General features: G+C 42.6%; 1 protein-coding gene across 2 annotated transcripts in view; it reads left to right on the forward strand.

Moving 5' to 3' along the window:
- Nostrin (nitric oxide synthase trafficking) overlaps window positions 1-14,913 on the forward strand; it is a 59,892-nt gene that overhangs the window by 5,520 nt on the left and 39,459 nt on the right. For both annotated transcript variants that reach the window (XM_021193448.1, XM_029536998.1), the window contains exons 2-3: window positions 4,904-4,989; window positions 12,666-12,749. In XM_021193448.1, the coding sequence (XP_021049107.1) occupies window positions 4,904-4,989; window positions 12,666-12,749 (170 nt within the window). The remainder of the gene's footprint in view (window positions 1-4,903; window positions 4,990-12,665; window positions 12,750-14,913) is intronic.

Below are 14,913 nucleotides of genomic sequence, written 5' to 3' on the forward strand. Positions count from 1 at the left end.
GCTATATTCATCCGTATGAAAATAACAGCCATTATACAAGCTTCTAGTTTAAAAAAAAAAAAAAAAAAAAAAAAAAAAAAAAAAAAAAAAAAAAAGATGTCTTAGAGAGTTTAAAAGTCCCAACAGCCCACCATACAGAAAAACTTCCAGGGATCTATTTATTCAGATTAAGTCATGAGGAAGACGTTCTTTCCATGATCTGTCCCTGCCGGGCTCTCCACAGTCCCCTATCCTCACCCCAAGGCTGTTGTGTGATGGCTGTCCTCTGGTGATGGTAGTCTAAGGCATCCAGTCCTTAGGACGGTCGTCTTGACAATCGTTCCTTCTGTCCCCAGTTGTCCTGGTGGGAGGGGGCTCTTCTCACATTCGCACTGAAAGCTCAGGCCTCTCCTGACCCTGCACCCTGTTGAGTCTCAGCTCCAGCCCCAGCCTTACGCTTGCTTGAGAGCAGAATACCTCACTATGTAAGAGGGCAGCCAGACCCAGCTTGCCCAGGGACCCTGGTTTGCTTGTTGAGCCTTTATTTCTGCTTTGCTATAAGCAGTTGAGAGAAATGATAAAAAAAAAATGCAGCTTAATACCAGGAAATATTTCTAAATAAATCAAATAGGAAGTCTCCAGTTCCTATAGGGAACCTCATAAAGTTTTATTGACATGAATTAAGATTTAAACAAATGAAAAGGTCTTCACAGTGTTCTTGAGTGGGAAATCTAAATACCATTTTAAAAAGCCAATTTTCTCTATTTTATACACAACACATAACACTGATTGAATAAGATTCTGACGGGAATGTTAAAAATTAAAAAAAATAAAAAACTCCAAAACCTCATGATTAGATAAATGTTCACATGGAAGAATAAATGTCTAAGAAATGCCAAAGACATTATGAGAATTAAAAAAATAATTGCCCAGAAAGAGTAGATTAAAAGTTTAACGTCTCTATAACTTAAGAGTATATAGTATGTGTCATTAATTCCTGTATGGCTGTGATATTTTTGGGAAAAATAAAATGTTTCCTAATTCACAAAAAGCTAAGATTCCATCTAAGTTAGAAACCTGTAAAAGCTACAAATTAGAAACCCTAAATAAAAAAATGTCTGTAAATAAAAAACATTGTAGGTCCAGCCAAATGGTTCCGAAGACCAAGGTGGTTGCCACACTTGTACAAACATGGTAGCCTGAGTTCCCAAATACCATCTAAACACTCCATGCATGTATGGACTCACAAACATACCACACACACACACACACACACACACAGAGGACAAGGTAATAGTCACAGGATCTGCTTTAACATTTAGTAAGTCTACCTTTAAATTTTTTGTGTGTGTCCAAGTTTGAGTAAACGATAAACGATAAAAGACCCAGGAGCACTGATTCTAAACAATGAATGAAGCTGCTTACGTAGAAATAGTCTCAGTTTCTCTTATTTATAGATGTCCCTTTAATCTCAGTCTGGATCGGGGATGCTGGGGAGTTTCCAGCACATCGGACCTGAGGACAAAGACAAAGACTCTACTCCATGTTGTTATAAACAGAATACTCTTTATCTGATCATTAAATTACAATGAACAATAAGATGTGTTGCCTTCACTCTGTGGAGCTCAGGAAGTGGCTCACTTGAGGCATGGATCCTGCCAACCTATGTATGACCTGACCAGAGTGGCTGAGTAGGCAGACCCACTGCCCATTTCTCTTTCTGGAACAACTTTGCCCATTTAACACTTTGTTCCAATACGAAGACTTTCTATGAAAAAAAAATAGGGTGTGTTCATCTATTAAATGACAAAGGTTCACCTCCTATATCCTACAGCTGTCAGCTCAAGGCTCAAGGGAAGCCACGCACTGTGTCTTACTGCAGAAGCCCCTTTCTTTAACGGATGAGGTAGGGGCTGGAAGGATGGCTCAGAGAGACAAAAAACACAGATGCAATTCCTGGCTTAGGTCCCAGTCACCTTCATAGTGACTCACAACTGTCTGTAACTCCAGTTCCAGGAGATCCAACACCCTATTCTGCCTCTACAGTCACCAGGCATGCATGTGGTATATAGACATTCTTGCAGGCAAAACACTCATACTTTTAAAATAATATAATAAGTAAATCTAAGGAAATTTTTTCTTAGAAATAAGTTAACAGGTAGCTGTTTTGCCACAGCTTTACCACTGAAACTGAAGACAACTGAGTTCTTAAACCTTCTGAATGTCTGGACTCCTGAAACTTGTCCCAGAGAGACAGCATAAAAGATGTCTTAGAGCTGGGCGATGGTGGTGGCGCACGCCTTTAATCCCAGCACTTGGAAGGCAGAAGCAGGCAGATTTCTGAGTTCGAGGCCAGCCTGGTCTACAAANGCTATATTCATCCGTATGAAAATAACAGCCATTATACAAGCTTCTAGTTTAAAAAAAAAAAAAAAAAAAAAAAAAAAAAAAAAAAAAAAAAAAAAGATGTCTTAGAGAGTTTAAAAGTCCCAACAGCCCACCATACAGAAAAACTTCCAGGGATCTATTTATTCAGATTAAGTCATGAGGAAGACGTTCTTTCCATGATCTGTCCCTGCCGGGCTCTCCACAGTCCCCTATCCTCACCCCAAGGCTGTTGTGTGATGGCTGTCCTCTGGTGATGGTAGTCTAAGGCATCCAGTCCTTAGGACGGTCGTCTTGACAATCGTTCCTTCTGTCCCCAGTTGTCCTGGTGGGAGGGGGCTCTTCTCACATTCGCACTGAAAGCTCAGGCCTCTCCTGACCCTGCACCCTGTTGAGTCTCAGCTCCAGCCCCAGCCTTACGCTTGCTTGAGAGCAGAATACCTCACTATGTAAGAGGGCAGCCAGACCCAGCTTGCCCAGGGACCCTGGTTTGCTTGTTGAGCCTTTATTTCTGCTTTGCTATAAGCAGTTGAGAGAAATGATAAAAAAAAAATGCAGCTTAATACCAGGAAATATTTCTAAATAAATCAAATAGGAAGTCTCCAGTTCCTATAGGGAACCTCATAAAGTTTTATTGACATGAATTAAGATTTAAACAAATGAAAAGGTCTTCACAGTGTTCTTGAGTGGGAAATCTAAATACCATTTTAAAAAGCCAATTTTCTCTATTTTATACACAACACATAACACTGATTGAATAAGATTCTGACGGGAATGTTAAAAATTAAAAAAAATAAAAAACTCCAAAACCTCATGATTAGATAAATGTTCACATGGAAGAATAAATGTCTAAGAAATGCCAAAGACATTATGAGAATTAAAAAAATAATTGCCCAGAAAGAGTAGATTAAAAGTTTAACGTCTCTATAACTTAAGAGTATATAGTATGTGTCATTAATTCCTGTATGGCTGTGATATTTTTGGGAAAAATAAAATGTTTCCTAATTCACAAAAAGCTAAGATTCCATCTAAGTTAGAAACCTGTAAAAGCTACAAATTAGAAACCCTAAATAAAAAAATGTCTGTAAATAAAAAACATTGTAGGTCCAGCCAAATGGTTCCGAAGACCAAGGTGGTTGCCACACTTGTACAAACATGGTAGCCTGAGTTCCCAAATACCATCTAAACACTCCATGCATGTATGGACTCACAAACATACCACACACACACACACACACACACTTAATAATAAATAAGAATACTAACATCAAAATTTAAATACCATTTTATTTCTTTCACACATACAGTAAGTCTGAAAGTAGAGTTGGAGCCTTGTATGTTGTCTTCCACATTGCTAGCATCTCTGGCTCTTCATCTCTTTTAAATTGATGATCTCAGTTCATAGTATCCAGTGTCAAGACTATGTCACAGCCATCCATGCCTGTTGTTCCTAAGTCCAGGAGGCAAAAAAAGAGAAAGAGACAATCTTCACTGAGAGGATTCATCCGTGAATAGTTGATAGCTCCACCCACAGAGCATTAGGATAATCTCATATGATAGTAGTTTTAGTTTGCCTGTGTTTTGACTGAGACTCATCGTTTAAAACCAAGTGTGAGATTTCTGTTTATGGTATGAAATCAGAACTCAAAAAAATTTGGATTTTTAAGTGTTTTCAATTTCAGATTTTTCTTTTTTGACAATATGTACTTTATGTCTATCACGTTCCTAGAATGGTGGGATTTTTTTTAAGAATGGTAATGTGGTATTCTATAGTGTGTGCTTTTGGACTTCCTGGGCCAGAAAAACAAATTCCAAGTGCCACTGTTGTTGGATTATTTGTATTTGACCTAGGACAGTGTGGTGGCTTAAATGAGAATTAGAAACCCGAAATAAAAAATGTCTGTAAATAGAAAGCATTGTAGGCCCAGCCAAATGGTTCAGAAGACCATATATTTGAATGGTTCAGAAGGCTCACATATTTGAATGTTTGAGTCCCAATTGGTGGTGTATTTAATATTTAAAAAAATTTGGGAGATTTGGCCTTGAGGGAGGAGGTATGTTACTGGGGTGGTCTTTGAAGTTTCAAAATCGCACATCAGGCCCAGTCTCCCTCCCTCCCTCCTTCTCTCCCTCCCTTTCTCCTGATTGTGAATCTAATAGCTCTCAGCTAGCTATTGCTCCAGAGCCATGCCTGCCTGCCTTCTGCCATGCCTCCCCCTCTGAAACCGTAAGCCGGCTTCCAATTAAGTGATTTCTCCTCTCAGTTGCCTTCGTCATGGTCTTTCTTCACAGCAATAGGACAGTGACTAAGACAGACAGAAACAGACAGGCCAGCTTCAGGTTTTTTGGAATTTTTCCCTGGATTTTTTAATATCCAGTCAGAGGAAACTTAATATTTAGTTAAGAAATAATCCAAGGATGTGCATATCCCTCTGTCATGCAGTCCTTTATGATGGCGGTCCTCACTACAGCAGCATTCTGAATTATGGGTACTGTCTGTGGAGGTGCTCATAATTTTTCTGTTCTTTTTTTCCCACAGTACAATAAAGTATACAAGAGCCTGAAGGAGTTTGCCCAAAATGGAGACAATTTCTGCAAGCAGATCACATCCGTTCTTCAGCAAAGGTACAAAACGCACATTTGCAACAAGCAATTCTTCCTCCATAGCTGCAGCAAGCAACGCGACTGGAGGAATGAATCGAAGCTGCGCTGCACTCCAGAATGCAGTGTTAATAGTCTGGTGCTTGAGAAAGTGGGTTGAAGAGTGATTCTCCTCTATGGCACATTTATCAACTGGGGCCATAAAACTCAAGCAGCCACACGAGGGACTTCCGCTTAGGAAGGCTCAGTCAACCCTCTCTTTCTGCGGCCGCGGAGTTTCTCTCCCTTCCGGGAGCCCTCTTACGTCTGACGTAGTCAGTCACTCCTCACTGCTTTTCACGCTGATCTCTGTTGTTAGATTACAGTTTTCCCTCCACTACAAGGACAGGAGCAATGTCTGACCGATCAATCAATCGATCAATCGTATGAGAACTTCTTAGAGCCTGGTCTTTGTTCTTTTTGATCAATTTCTGACGAATGACTAGATGGATCCATGGGTGAGAAGCCGCCATTTTCAATATCCCCTCTTAACTCTAAGTGTGGCTATGAATAAAGCTGTCCACTGTGCTAACGTGAGCACATTTAGCTCAGGCAATATAGGAGGGGAGGGGGGAAAATCTGCTTAAAATTTAAAAACCCGAGAAAGGAGTTGGCTTATAAGAGGACATTTAGGCCTTTGCTCTATAGTAAACATTTCTATGATAAATACTCTAAAGCTGCTTTTTAAAGAGAGATTGCTGTTTTGAAAAAAAAAATAGTTTCAACTTTAAAATATTGTAGGTCTGGCCATGTAGCTCTGTGATGGAGTGCTTCTGTAACATATCTGAAACCATGATTCAGTGCTCAGAGTACCACAGACACCCATGCATATGTGTGCACATGAATACGTGCCAAGGCATATGCATGCATGCACACACACATATACACACATGCAACACACATGCACACACATACATTTACATATGTGCCATACCAAAAAAAAAAAAAAGATATCATGAGTTAAGAGTATTCTTCAGGGCTGGTGAAATGGATCAGTGGGTAAGAGCACCCGACTGCTCTTCCGAAGGTCCTGAGTTCAAATCCCAGCAACCACATGGTGGCTCACAACCATCCTTAACGAGATCTGACTCCCTCTTCTGGAGTGTCTGAAGACAGCTACAGTGTACTTACATATAATAAACAAATAAATCTTTAAAAAAAAAAAAAAGAGTATTCTTCATTAGCAAGTCCAGACCAAAGAAGAACTTTTGCTTTATCAGAACAATGAATGGGAGAGCTCTTTTATAAACAGGCTTTTTTATAAATAAAAATGCAAATTTGTCAAATGGAATTAAAAAAAAAAAGTCTATGTGAGAGATGCTTCCATTCTAACAATCAACCTGTCTTGAGTCCTGAAAAAGAAAAGGGTTGGGGTATCTGGGACAGTGTTTCCTCTACAAGGAAACATTTTATTAGCTCACAAAGGACACTATTTTTAAGTGGGACCTGTTAACTCTTCTATAAACCCAACTCTTTCTTAAATAAAAAGTTTCTTCTCTCTAAAAAGCAGGCAGAATCTATATACCGATTGACCATGCAGATGACCCTGATGGCAGTCATCTGGTCTTGGTTATTTGGTGATTAAGAGTTCAAACTTCGTGCCAGGTAGACAGTTAGCAGAAAAGTGACCACAGCTAGAGCAGGCTCCAGGGTGAGGAGGCAGGACTTGAGCGCCCACTGCTCCTCTGCCCTCTGCTTGTTTTCCCTTAACCAGATGTCACCTGCTGCTTCACTTGCTTCTACAGTCAGAGCCTTGGCTTCTTACCTGTGTTTCTCCTGAAGTCCCTTCCTGGGACCAGCATCCTTCCTCTTAATGTGAGAAAGCTTCCATCTCTGCATTCTCAAGGGACAAACATGCTCAGGAGGAAGGAACTCCTGGGCAATAGAGATCTCCCTTCATAAAGAGATCTCCCTTCATGGTGTTACTTCCTCATGGGCAAGCTGTAGAATCTGAAAGTCTATAGGTTGCTGGAGGTCAGTAAAATTGCAAGCACATTTCTGAGTTAAAAGCTGCATAGCATAACTGCAAAGAATGGATATAATGCTTTAATAAGATGCTGACCTTGAATAGCGCTGAACAGTCAGTCATTCATGTGACAGACATTTTGTGAAGCTAACCTGGAGCAGCCAAATCATTTTCCCTCAGCCAAGATGCCACTGCTGAGGTACATTATATTGGCTCCAGATAAATGTCCCTTTGAAGTGACCCTCCTACTTAAGATGCTCGGCTGTTTGATTATGCAGCTTAGCTGAGGGTTGTATATCCAGAGAATGGTTTTCTGTGGCATCTTCTGTGGCATATGCACTTTATTAATATATGAATATTTTCCTTATAGTGTATTTTTATTTTACATCCTTATGAGTCAGTTAGCAAAGATAGATGCTATTTCAACCCCCGGATTGGGCCAAGTCTCTCCCTCCAAGAGTGATGTGACTTGGAGGTCACTGCCTTATACTGCTATGCTTGAACTGATGCCACAAAACTAATCCACAAGGATGAGCGATTACACCTGTGTGTGCACCTGGCACATAGCCACTCTCGCTCTCCTCATTCTAGGACTCCAGAAATCACTTCCCTAAGCACATAGAACACAAAGGGCTGCCTCTTGTTTAATGCAGCGGTGCTTACCTACAATCCTAGCACTTGTGGGGGTGGGCTTTGAGACCCTCCTAGCCACATGGGATCCAGTCTTCTCCCTCAGAACAAAACGTAGAACTCTCAGCTCCTTCAGTGCCATGCCACCTGGATGATAATGGACTAACCTCTGAACCTGTAAGCCAGCCCCAATTAAAGGTTGTCCTTATAAGAGTTGCCTTGGTCATGGTGTCTGTTCACAGCAGTAAAACCCTAACTCTGACACTGGCCCTACCTATTAACATTTAAGTTGGAGCATAATAATTGCACAACATGATAATTTGACATTACGTATATAGCATGTGATAAATAAATAAGGATAATTAGCATTTGCCTATCATATGCTCACCATTTCCTTGTGGGGAAAGCTTTTGAAACGTTCCCTTCTAGCTGTCTTAGAAGCACCCTGTCACCTGCCATCACTCCAGCATGCAACAAAACACCTACAGCTTTTCAGTATGTAGACCAGGTTGACCTTGAACTCTTGATCCTCATGTCCTTGCCTCTACAGTGCAGGGGGTTAATGGGCATGCGCCAGGACACACAGCCTCTGGTAACTTTTATGTACAACTTATTTGTAAGATAAGCTGTGGCTACCTTTCTAAGATAAGAGATAAGGCTTGAATGGAAAACAGCCATATACCCAACACCAACGGGAAACTGGCTCTGGTGCAAACCGAGAGGTGACACAGACAGTGAGGAAGCATGGTCTACTGAGATTTCTAAAATCCTTAATTCATAGCGAGGGCACAGTCACCCACTCCCTTCAGGGAGATCTTCATTCCATTGTAACTAACTCTTCACAGACGCTGAGGAAGCTGGATGATTTTAAACAATTATTCTGTATAAATTTTTTAGAGTAGGATCTTCTCAAATGAACATAGCCTAACTTATAACATAACTAACTTATACCTTAACTCGTGCTGCAAAGAAAATACTAAATCGGAAACCATGTATTTTACATGCCTTCTCTGTGTCAAAGGCATGATTTTTTTTTTTTTTTTTTTTTTGGTTTTTTGAGACAGGGTTTCTCTGTGTAGCCCTGGCTGTCCTGGAACTCACTTTGTAGACCAGGCTGGCCTCGATCTCAGAAATTCTCCAGGCATGATTTATTTTAAGATCTAGATCAAACACTAGTTTTTTGACTTCTTGGTTGGTTTTCATTATTACTAATAAAAATATATTGGCCTGCCTTGCTTGCAGAGAGGAAACTAAAATGTAAACGGGTTGAAAGTTAATGTGTCATTTCCCTCGCTCAGAATCTTTAGAACTCAATGGGCTATTCTGAGATAAAGTTTCCCAACAGAAGGTATATAGATGCACATTATCAATTTTGCACATGAAAAGACCATTGCTTAGACAAGACAGCTTCACTCATGTTGGAAATAGTGTCTATAGAGTGGAAGAAAACAACAGGGAGAGGGTGAGATTAAGAACAATGTGCTTCGTGTCTTCTTCCTGATTTATCAAGGGGGAAAACAATCCATGACTTAATTTGAGGTTAGCTTTGTCCCTCCGGATTCCTGTTGTACATGTGGTGCTTTTTGAGTGGGGAAGGTGAAAGCAGCTCCCTTCTAGAGAGAGACTTGGGGCAGTCTCTGTGCTGCCCCAAGGAAATGCCAAGGTCTGTTTGGCAGGAAGCCTGCCTGAGAGGATTGAAAGATATCCTCCAGGATGCCTGCACATGCACACACACACACACACACACACACACACACACATATTCACACACATAATCACATCTACACATACCATACATACACATACACATATACTACACACACAAGTATACACATACCACACACATATACACATATACTTCATACACACACACATATACACATACCACACATATGTACACATACACATCATATACTCTACACACACACCCCACAGTGAGTCACAACAGCACTAGTGTTGAAGTGAGCAGTGGTGCAAGTTTTAAAGCACACTTTTCTCTGACTCCCTTTGCGAGAAGGGAGGGCAGTGTGGTTAAGCAGCGGGTCCTCTGGCTAGACAGCCCAGCTCTGGAAGCCAATTCTGTCACCTCCGTGTCACGTGTCCTCAGTAAAGCAGCCGACTAAACCCTGGGTGTGGTGTTCCCTCCTGGGAATGAGAAGCCAAATCCTGTCCACCTCATGCAAGTCATTGTAGGTTCAACACAAATAAAATAGGAGCCGGAAAGATGACTCAGCGGGTAAAGGGCTTGCTGTCAAGTCTGACAACCTGAGTTGGCTCCTCAGACCCACGTGGTGAAAAGACAGAACCAACTCTGTCAAGTTGTCCTCTGACCTCCAAACCTGCACTGCCTCATCCCGTCCTCCCCACCCCACCCCGGCTCCTCCCACTCCCCACCCACTAAATAAAGATAATAAATTTTTTTTAAAGGAAAGAGCTAAAATGGCTTTGCATGGTGTGAGGACCCAATAAAGTTGGGCACTGCTATTTTGTGTATAGACAGAGCACAGGTCAGGGATCCACATAGTCACAAAGAGGGTGAACTTATTGTGCGGAGGACATTGTTTTGATCCATAATCTTCATGTGCAGGTGACAGGACTTTTAATCTGGAAATTTACAAGTCGGCCCTGATGCTGATATCCACGTAAGAAATTCTGACTTGGCCAGTGGATCTCCTTAGGTGGGCCTCTACCTTCTTGAGAGAAAGCCTGTGGAAGTTAGGCAGCTTGGTACATACCTATAATCAGGAGACAGAAGCAGAACTAGGAACTCAAAGTTACCCTGCTCTACGTGTTCAAGGTCAAGGTCAACCTGAGATCTTGGGGTGGGGGAAAGAAGAGAGAGACTGAGTAGGTGTTCAAGAGCAGAGATGACCAGACTCAGAAGCTGCCAAGTCATCTGAAAGCAAGCAAAGAGACTGCTCCTGACACTGAAACCCTACCTGCTTTTCCCTATGAAGCTAATGGAGTTACCAATGCTAAGGAAAGCGTTATCTCCCTGTGGGAGCTGTCTCTCTTTCACTCAGCCTCTGGGACTCTTAGGAGAGCCTGTGAGAACACTCTGGAAGTAAAATTGAACTGTGAGAAAAGCCTGTTCCTGTCAGCAGCATCCTCTTGGCCTGGAATCCCTTACACCCTTCTCTCTGGACTATCTCCATTTGGATATCTCAAGATCCTTTGGATCCATCCCCCCTCCTCCCCCTCCTCCCCCTCCTCCTCCCCTTCCTTCTCCCCCTCCTCCTCCTCCTCCTCCTCCTGCTCTTCCTCCTCCTGCTCCTCCTCCTCCAAGAATTAAATTTTACTATTGGCTTTGTGCCCTCGCTGTGAGCCAGAAACAGTGCATTTCTCAGATTTAATGCTCTTTATGGATGGCTCAGTGGGTAAAAGCACTGACCACCAAGCTTGATGACCTGCATTTGGTTCCCAGGCATGCGGTGGGAGGAGAGAGTGGCTCCTCTGAGTGTCCTCTGACCTCTGAATGTGGACTGTGCTGGCTTCACACATATGTGCAAACAAAATTAACTGTAAAAAAGTGAATAGAAAAGAAAGAATAGAGAGTGGGGAAGAGGTGGGGAGAAGGGGATATATGTGGTGAATAGGAGCATGACCTCATTTGATCCGCAGCCGGACCCAGGACGTGGTAAAATCGCTTTAAGAAGAGATCGATTTGATCTCTTCAAGACCCAATGGCTTCCTGCTATCTTGTCCAGCATAGAAAGCAATGGCTAACCACCCCTGCAGCTTTCTATGATAATACTGCTTAAGCTGGGCATGCGCATGTAGCCTGCTACTTGGGAGATTAAGGCAACAGGATCACCTGAAGCTACTATGCGGTTGACTCAATCTTACTTATTTTGTTCCCAGCTTCTATTTAGGGCTTAGAGCTAATGGGATTAGTGACCACTGTGTCCTTTACTAGCTGGGTCAGTCTTCTAGGCTTATCCTAGTAAAGTGTCACATTCTGAGTGACTTGAATGACAGGGCTTCCTGTGTCTTCAGGAGACCAGCGGTATGATGAGGCTAAGGTGTTAGCCTGTTGATTCCTCCTGTGAAGAGACTTGGGGATGCTGTCTTGTGTCCCCTCCTGGCCTCTGGAAGTTTGCTGACAATGCTTTTGGCCTATGGATCTGCCTCCCATCCTTGATTTCATGTTCATAGGCTCTTTTCCCTTGCACAGGCTTATCTCGGTGTCCATTGCTCCCCCATTTATAGGGACATATCAAACTGTGTTTGGGCCTCATCTGAACTCCGTCATCTTCATAGAAACTAGTTCCAAAGAAGATTCATATATCCTGCACGTGGTGGTCAGTATTCATCGGCGACTTGGCAGGACCTAAAATCACACAGACGACACACCTCTCGGCATGACCATGAAGGTGTTTTCAGAGGGTTTTTCTGCAGTTAACTGAGGCAGAAGACCAAGGAATGCTGAACAGTCTCGTGGTCCAGGGTTCAGGACCAAATAACAGGGAGAACATGAGCGGATCACCAGCAGTCGCTCTACCTGCTTCATGACTGCAGATGCAGTGTGGTCCCCGCAGTATGTCCCCACCACCGCAGACTGTGCCCTCAAACCGTACACTAAAATCAAGTCTTTTCTGCTGACATTGCACTGCTCACATATTTTGTTTATTACAATGATAGAAGTAACTAACACACCAGGGTTCAGCACACAACCTCTTTGTGGGAAGCACAATCCAACCCATAGCAATGGAGGAAAAAAAGTTAAATAGTATACTTTCTCTTTGTGAAATATCTTCTTTGATATTTGAATGGTTTGCCTAAGGACAAGTTTCCTTCTGTGCATAGATCATCTCTTCCTCATAAAGACATTGTATTTTCAGCCTGACCTTTTGTATGAGTGTCAGAGCACCTGTGTGTGTGCAAGCATGTGTATCTGTGTGTGTGCGCATATGTAAATGTGTAAGTATATGTATATTTATCTGTGTGTGTGCCTGTGTGTCTCTGCTTATCTGTATGTCTGGGTGTCTGTATGTCTTTGTCTATGTGTGTTCTCTCCTATGTCTGACCAGTACATCCTACTTAACCACAAACCCTTTGCTCATAGGGCCAACCTGGAGATTAGCTATGCCAAAGGGCTTCAGAAACTGGCCGTCAAGCTCAGCAAAGCACTACAGAACACAAAGAGAAAGTAAGTACCATTCCAAAGGTAAGGCAAAACTCTCATAGAAAAAAAAAAAAATCAACGTGAAAAATGGCTCCCTCGCAGCTATCTCCCCGACACTTGGCAGGGACAATCTCACCAAGCATGGCTTCTGGATCTCGGGGATTTATTTTTGGGCCAGGCATTGCCTCAGATGCTTACTGGATGCTCCTACTTAATCCTCATAACTACCCTTGAAAGCTCTCATATTTATCCCTCCTTACAGATGAGAACTCCAGGCTGAACAATTGAAATAAAACTCCCCAGCCATGCAGTTAATAGGCTGCCCAGCTAGACTCATCTTGGGGCTTTATGACTCCTGGGTCCACAGTTGGATTGGTAGTGCTATTTCATCTAGGAAGTGGTGTTAAGCCAGAGGTCTTAAAAGCAGGAAGTGTGAATTTGGTATTATCTCTGCTCTGTGACCTTTGCCCGGGATCTCAGCCTTCCTGTGCCTCCATTTCTTCCTGTACAGCTTCAAACATGCTCATCTGTGTATCTGCAGGTGTCTCTGGGTTGTATGGTGACGTACAGCCTCTATGATACATGAAGGGGAAATGTGAGAAGCCTTAGCCTGTGAGGCACAAAGGCTTCTGGTTTGCATTCTTCCCAGTAGCGCAACAGTAAAAATGGTCCATTGATGGCCACTCCCTATGATGCCTCTCACATAATGATGCGTGTGTGGACATGACTCTGCACTTGCAGGGTTCCTTATAGGGCTCCTCATGATGACAGTGGTGAGAGAAGACAGCCAGGAAAAAAGAAGCTTCTGGAACTACATTTCCCACTCCTGCTGGCACCATGGTGATAGCAAATTGCTTTGAAACCGCTCTGGTCCTTGCCCCACTTTCATTTATTAGGGCAATGTCTTGGTAGACGACAGAGGAACCAGTTCAGTACCGTGGCTGGGTTTAGATAGACTCCTGCATAGACTGCCCAGTTGAAACTCGGGATCTGCTATGTACCAACTGAGTGGCCTGGGACAATTCGTCTTTTGCCTAAATGTCTCCTAAAAATGGAAATGAAGCTGAATGCAGTGGTGTTGAGGTAAATATGCTGAGGCAGGAGAATTGTCATGAGTTTGAGGCCAATTAGGTTACATAGGGAATTTCAGGCCAGTTTGGGCTATAGTTTGAGACCCTGTCTAAAGGAAATGTAAATAATAATAAATATAATAAAATAAAACAGAAATAAAGTCACTCCCTACAGTTACCGGATTAAACAAAACAATGCAAGTTTGCTTAGCAGATAACCGGGTGAGGAAGGAAACTCCATGAACGGCCATTTTGAGTTTGTTTCTAATAATTCAGCTGCCTCCTAAATCCCACCATTGCAAGCCTAATATTAAAAGAGCCGACATGTTCAGAACGGCCAGTGAGCCAGCACTGATGTGTTATTTGGTGATAAAAGTTGGTTGATTATTTCTCTGTAACAAGATCCGTATTAGATACTTTCACAGATATCCCCATGCATTTATAGTTTACAAGGTCAGTTCAATGAGGCTCAGAGAAGCTGAGCGAGCCTTCCAGGATCACACAGAAAACCTGCAGCCAAGGAATATCTACTTTCAGACCCGGGCTCTGGACTCTCTGAGGCCCACACCCAGGATGCATTTCCCGCCAAGCTGTCCATTGTCTGTGCAATCACCTGGGCGCTTCGCCGTAGTCCCTCATATCCTTAGAAAAACAATTATATTTGGTTTAATTTACATGAAATTATAAGCACTTATTTGTCGGTGGGGTCAGTGTAGCCCAAGCCGATCTCAGTCTGACCCTTCTGCCACCACCTCCCAGTCGCTGGGATTACAGGGGTGAGTCACACTGTCCAACAGAGCTTATCTGAAGTGTAGGGTTGAGTCCAGTCTAACTGACGTGTATAGCATGTAACTGACAATCATCAGGGTCAGACATTTTCAACACACTCCAGGTTGCTTCTTCCTGTTCACACCCCTGCCCTGGCCAGCACCAAGCAACACTGAGGTCTTTCATATGTGTGTATATTAGTTCTGTCTCTTCTGTATGTTCCTGTCCCTGGAAACATAAAGTAGGCACTCTCCGGTGCTGCTTTAGATTATAGAAACCCTAGCATTTGGTCTGTTGTCTCTCTCTCTCTCTCTCTCTCTCTCTCTCTCTCTCTCTCTCTCTCTCTCTCT

This window comes from Mus pahari, chromosome 3, assembly GCF_900095145.1.
Source record: "Mus pahari chromosome 3, PAHARI_EIJ_v1.1, whole genome shotgun sequence".
Taxonomy (NCBI): Eukaryota; Metazoa; Chordata; class Mammalia; order Rodentia; family Muridae; genus Mus; species Mus pahari.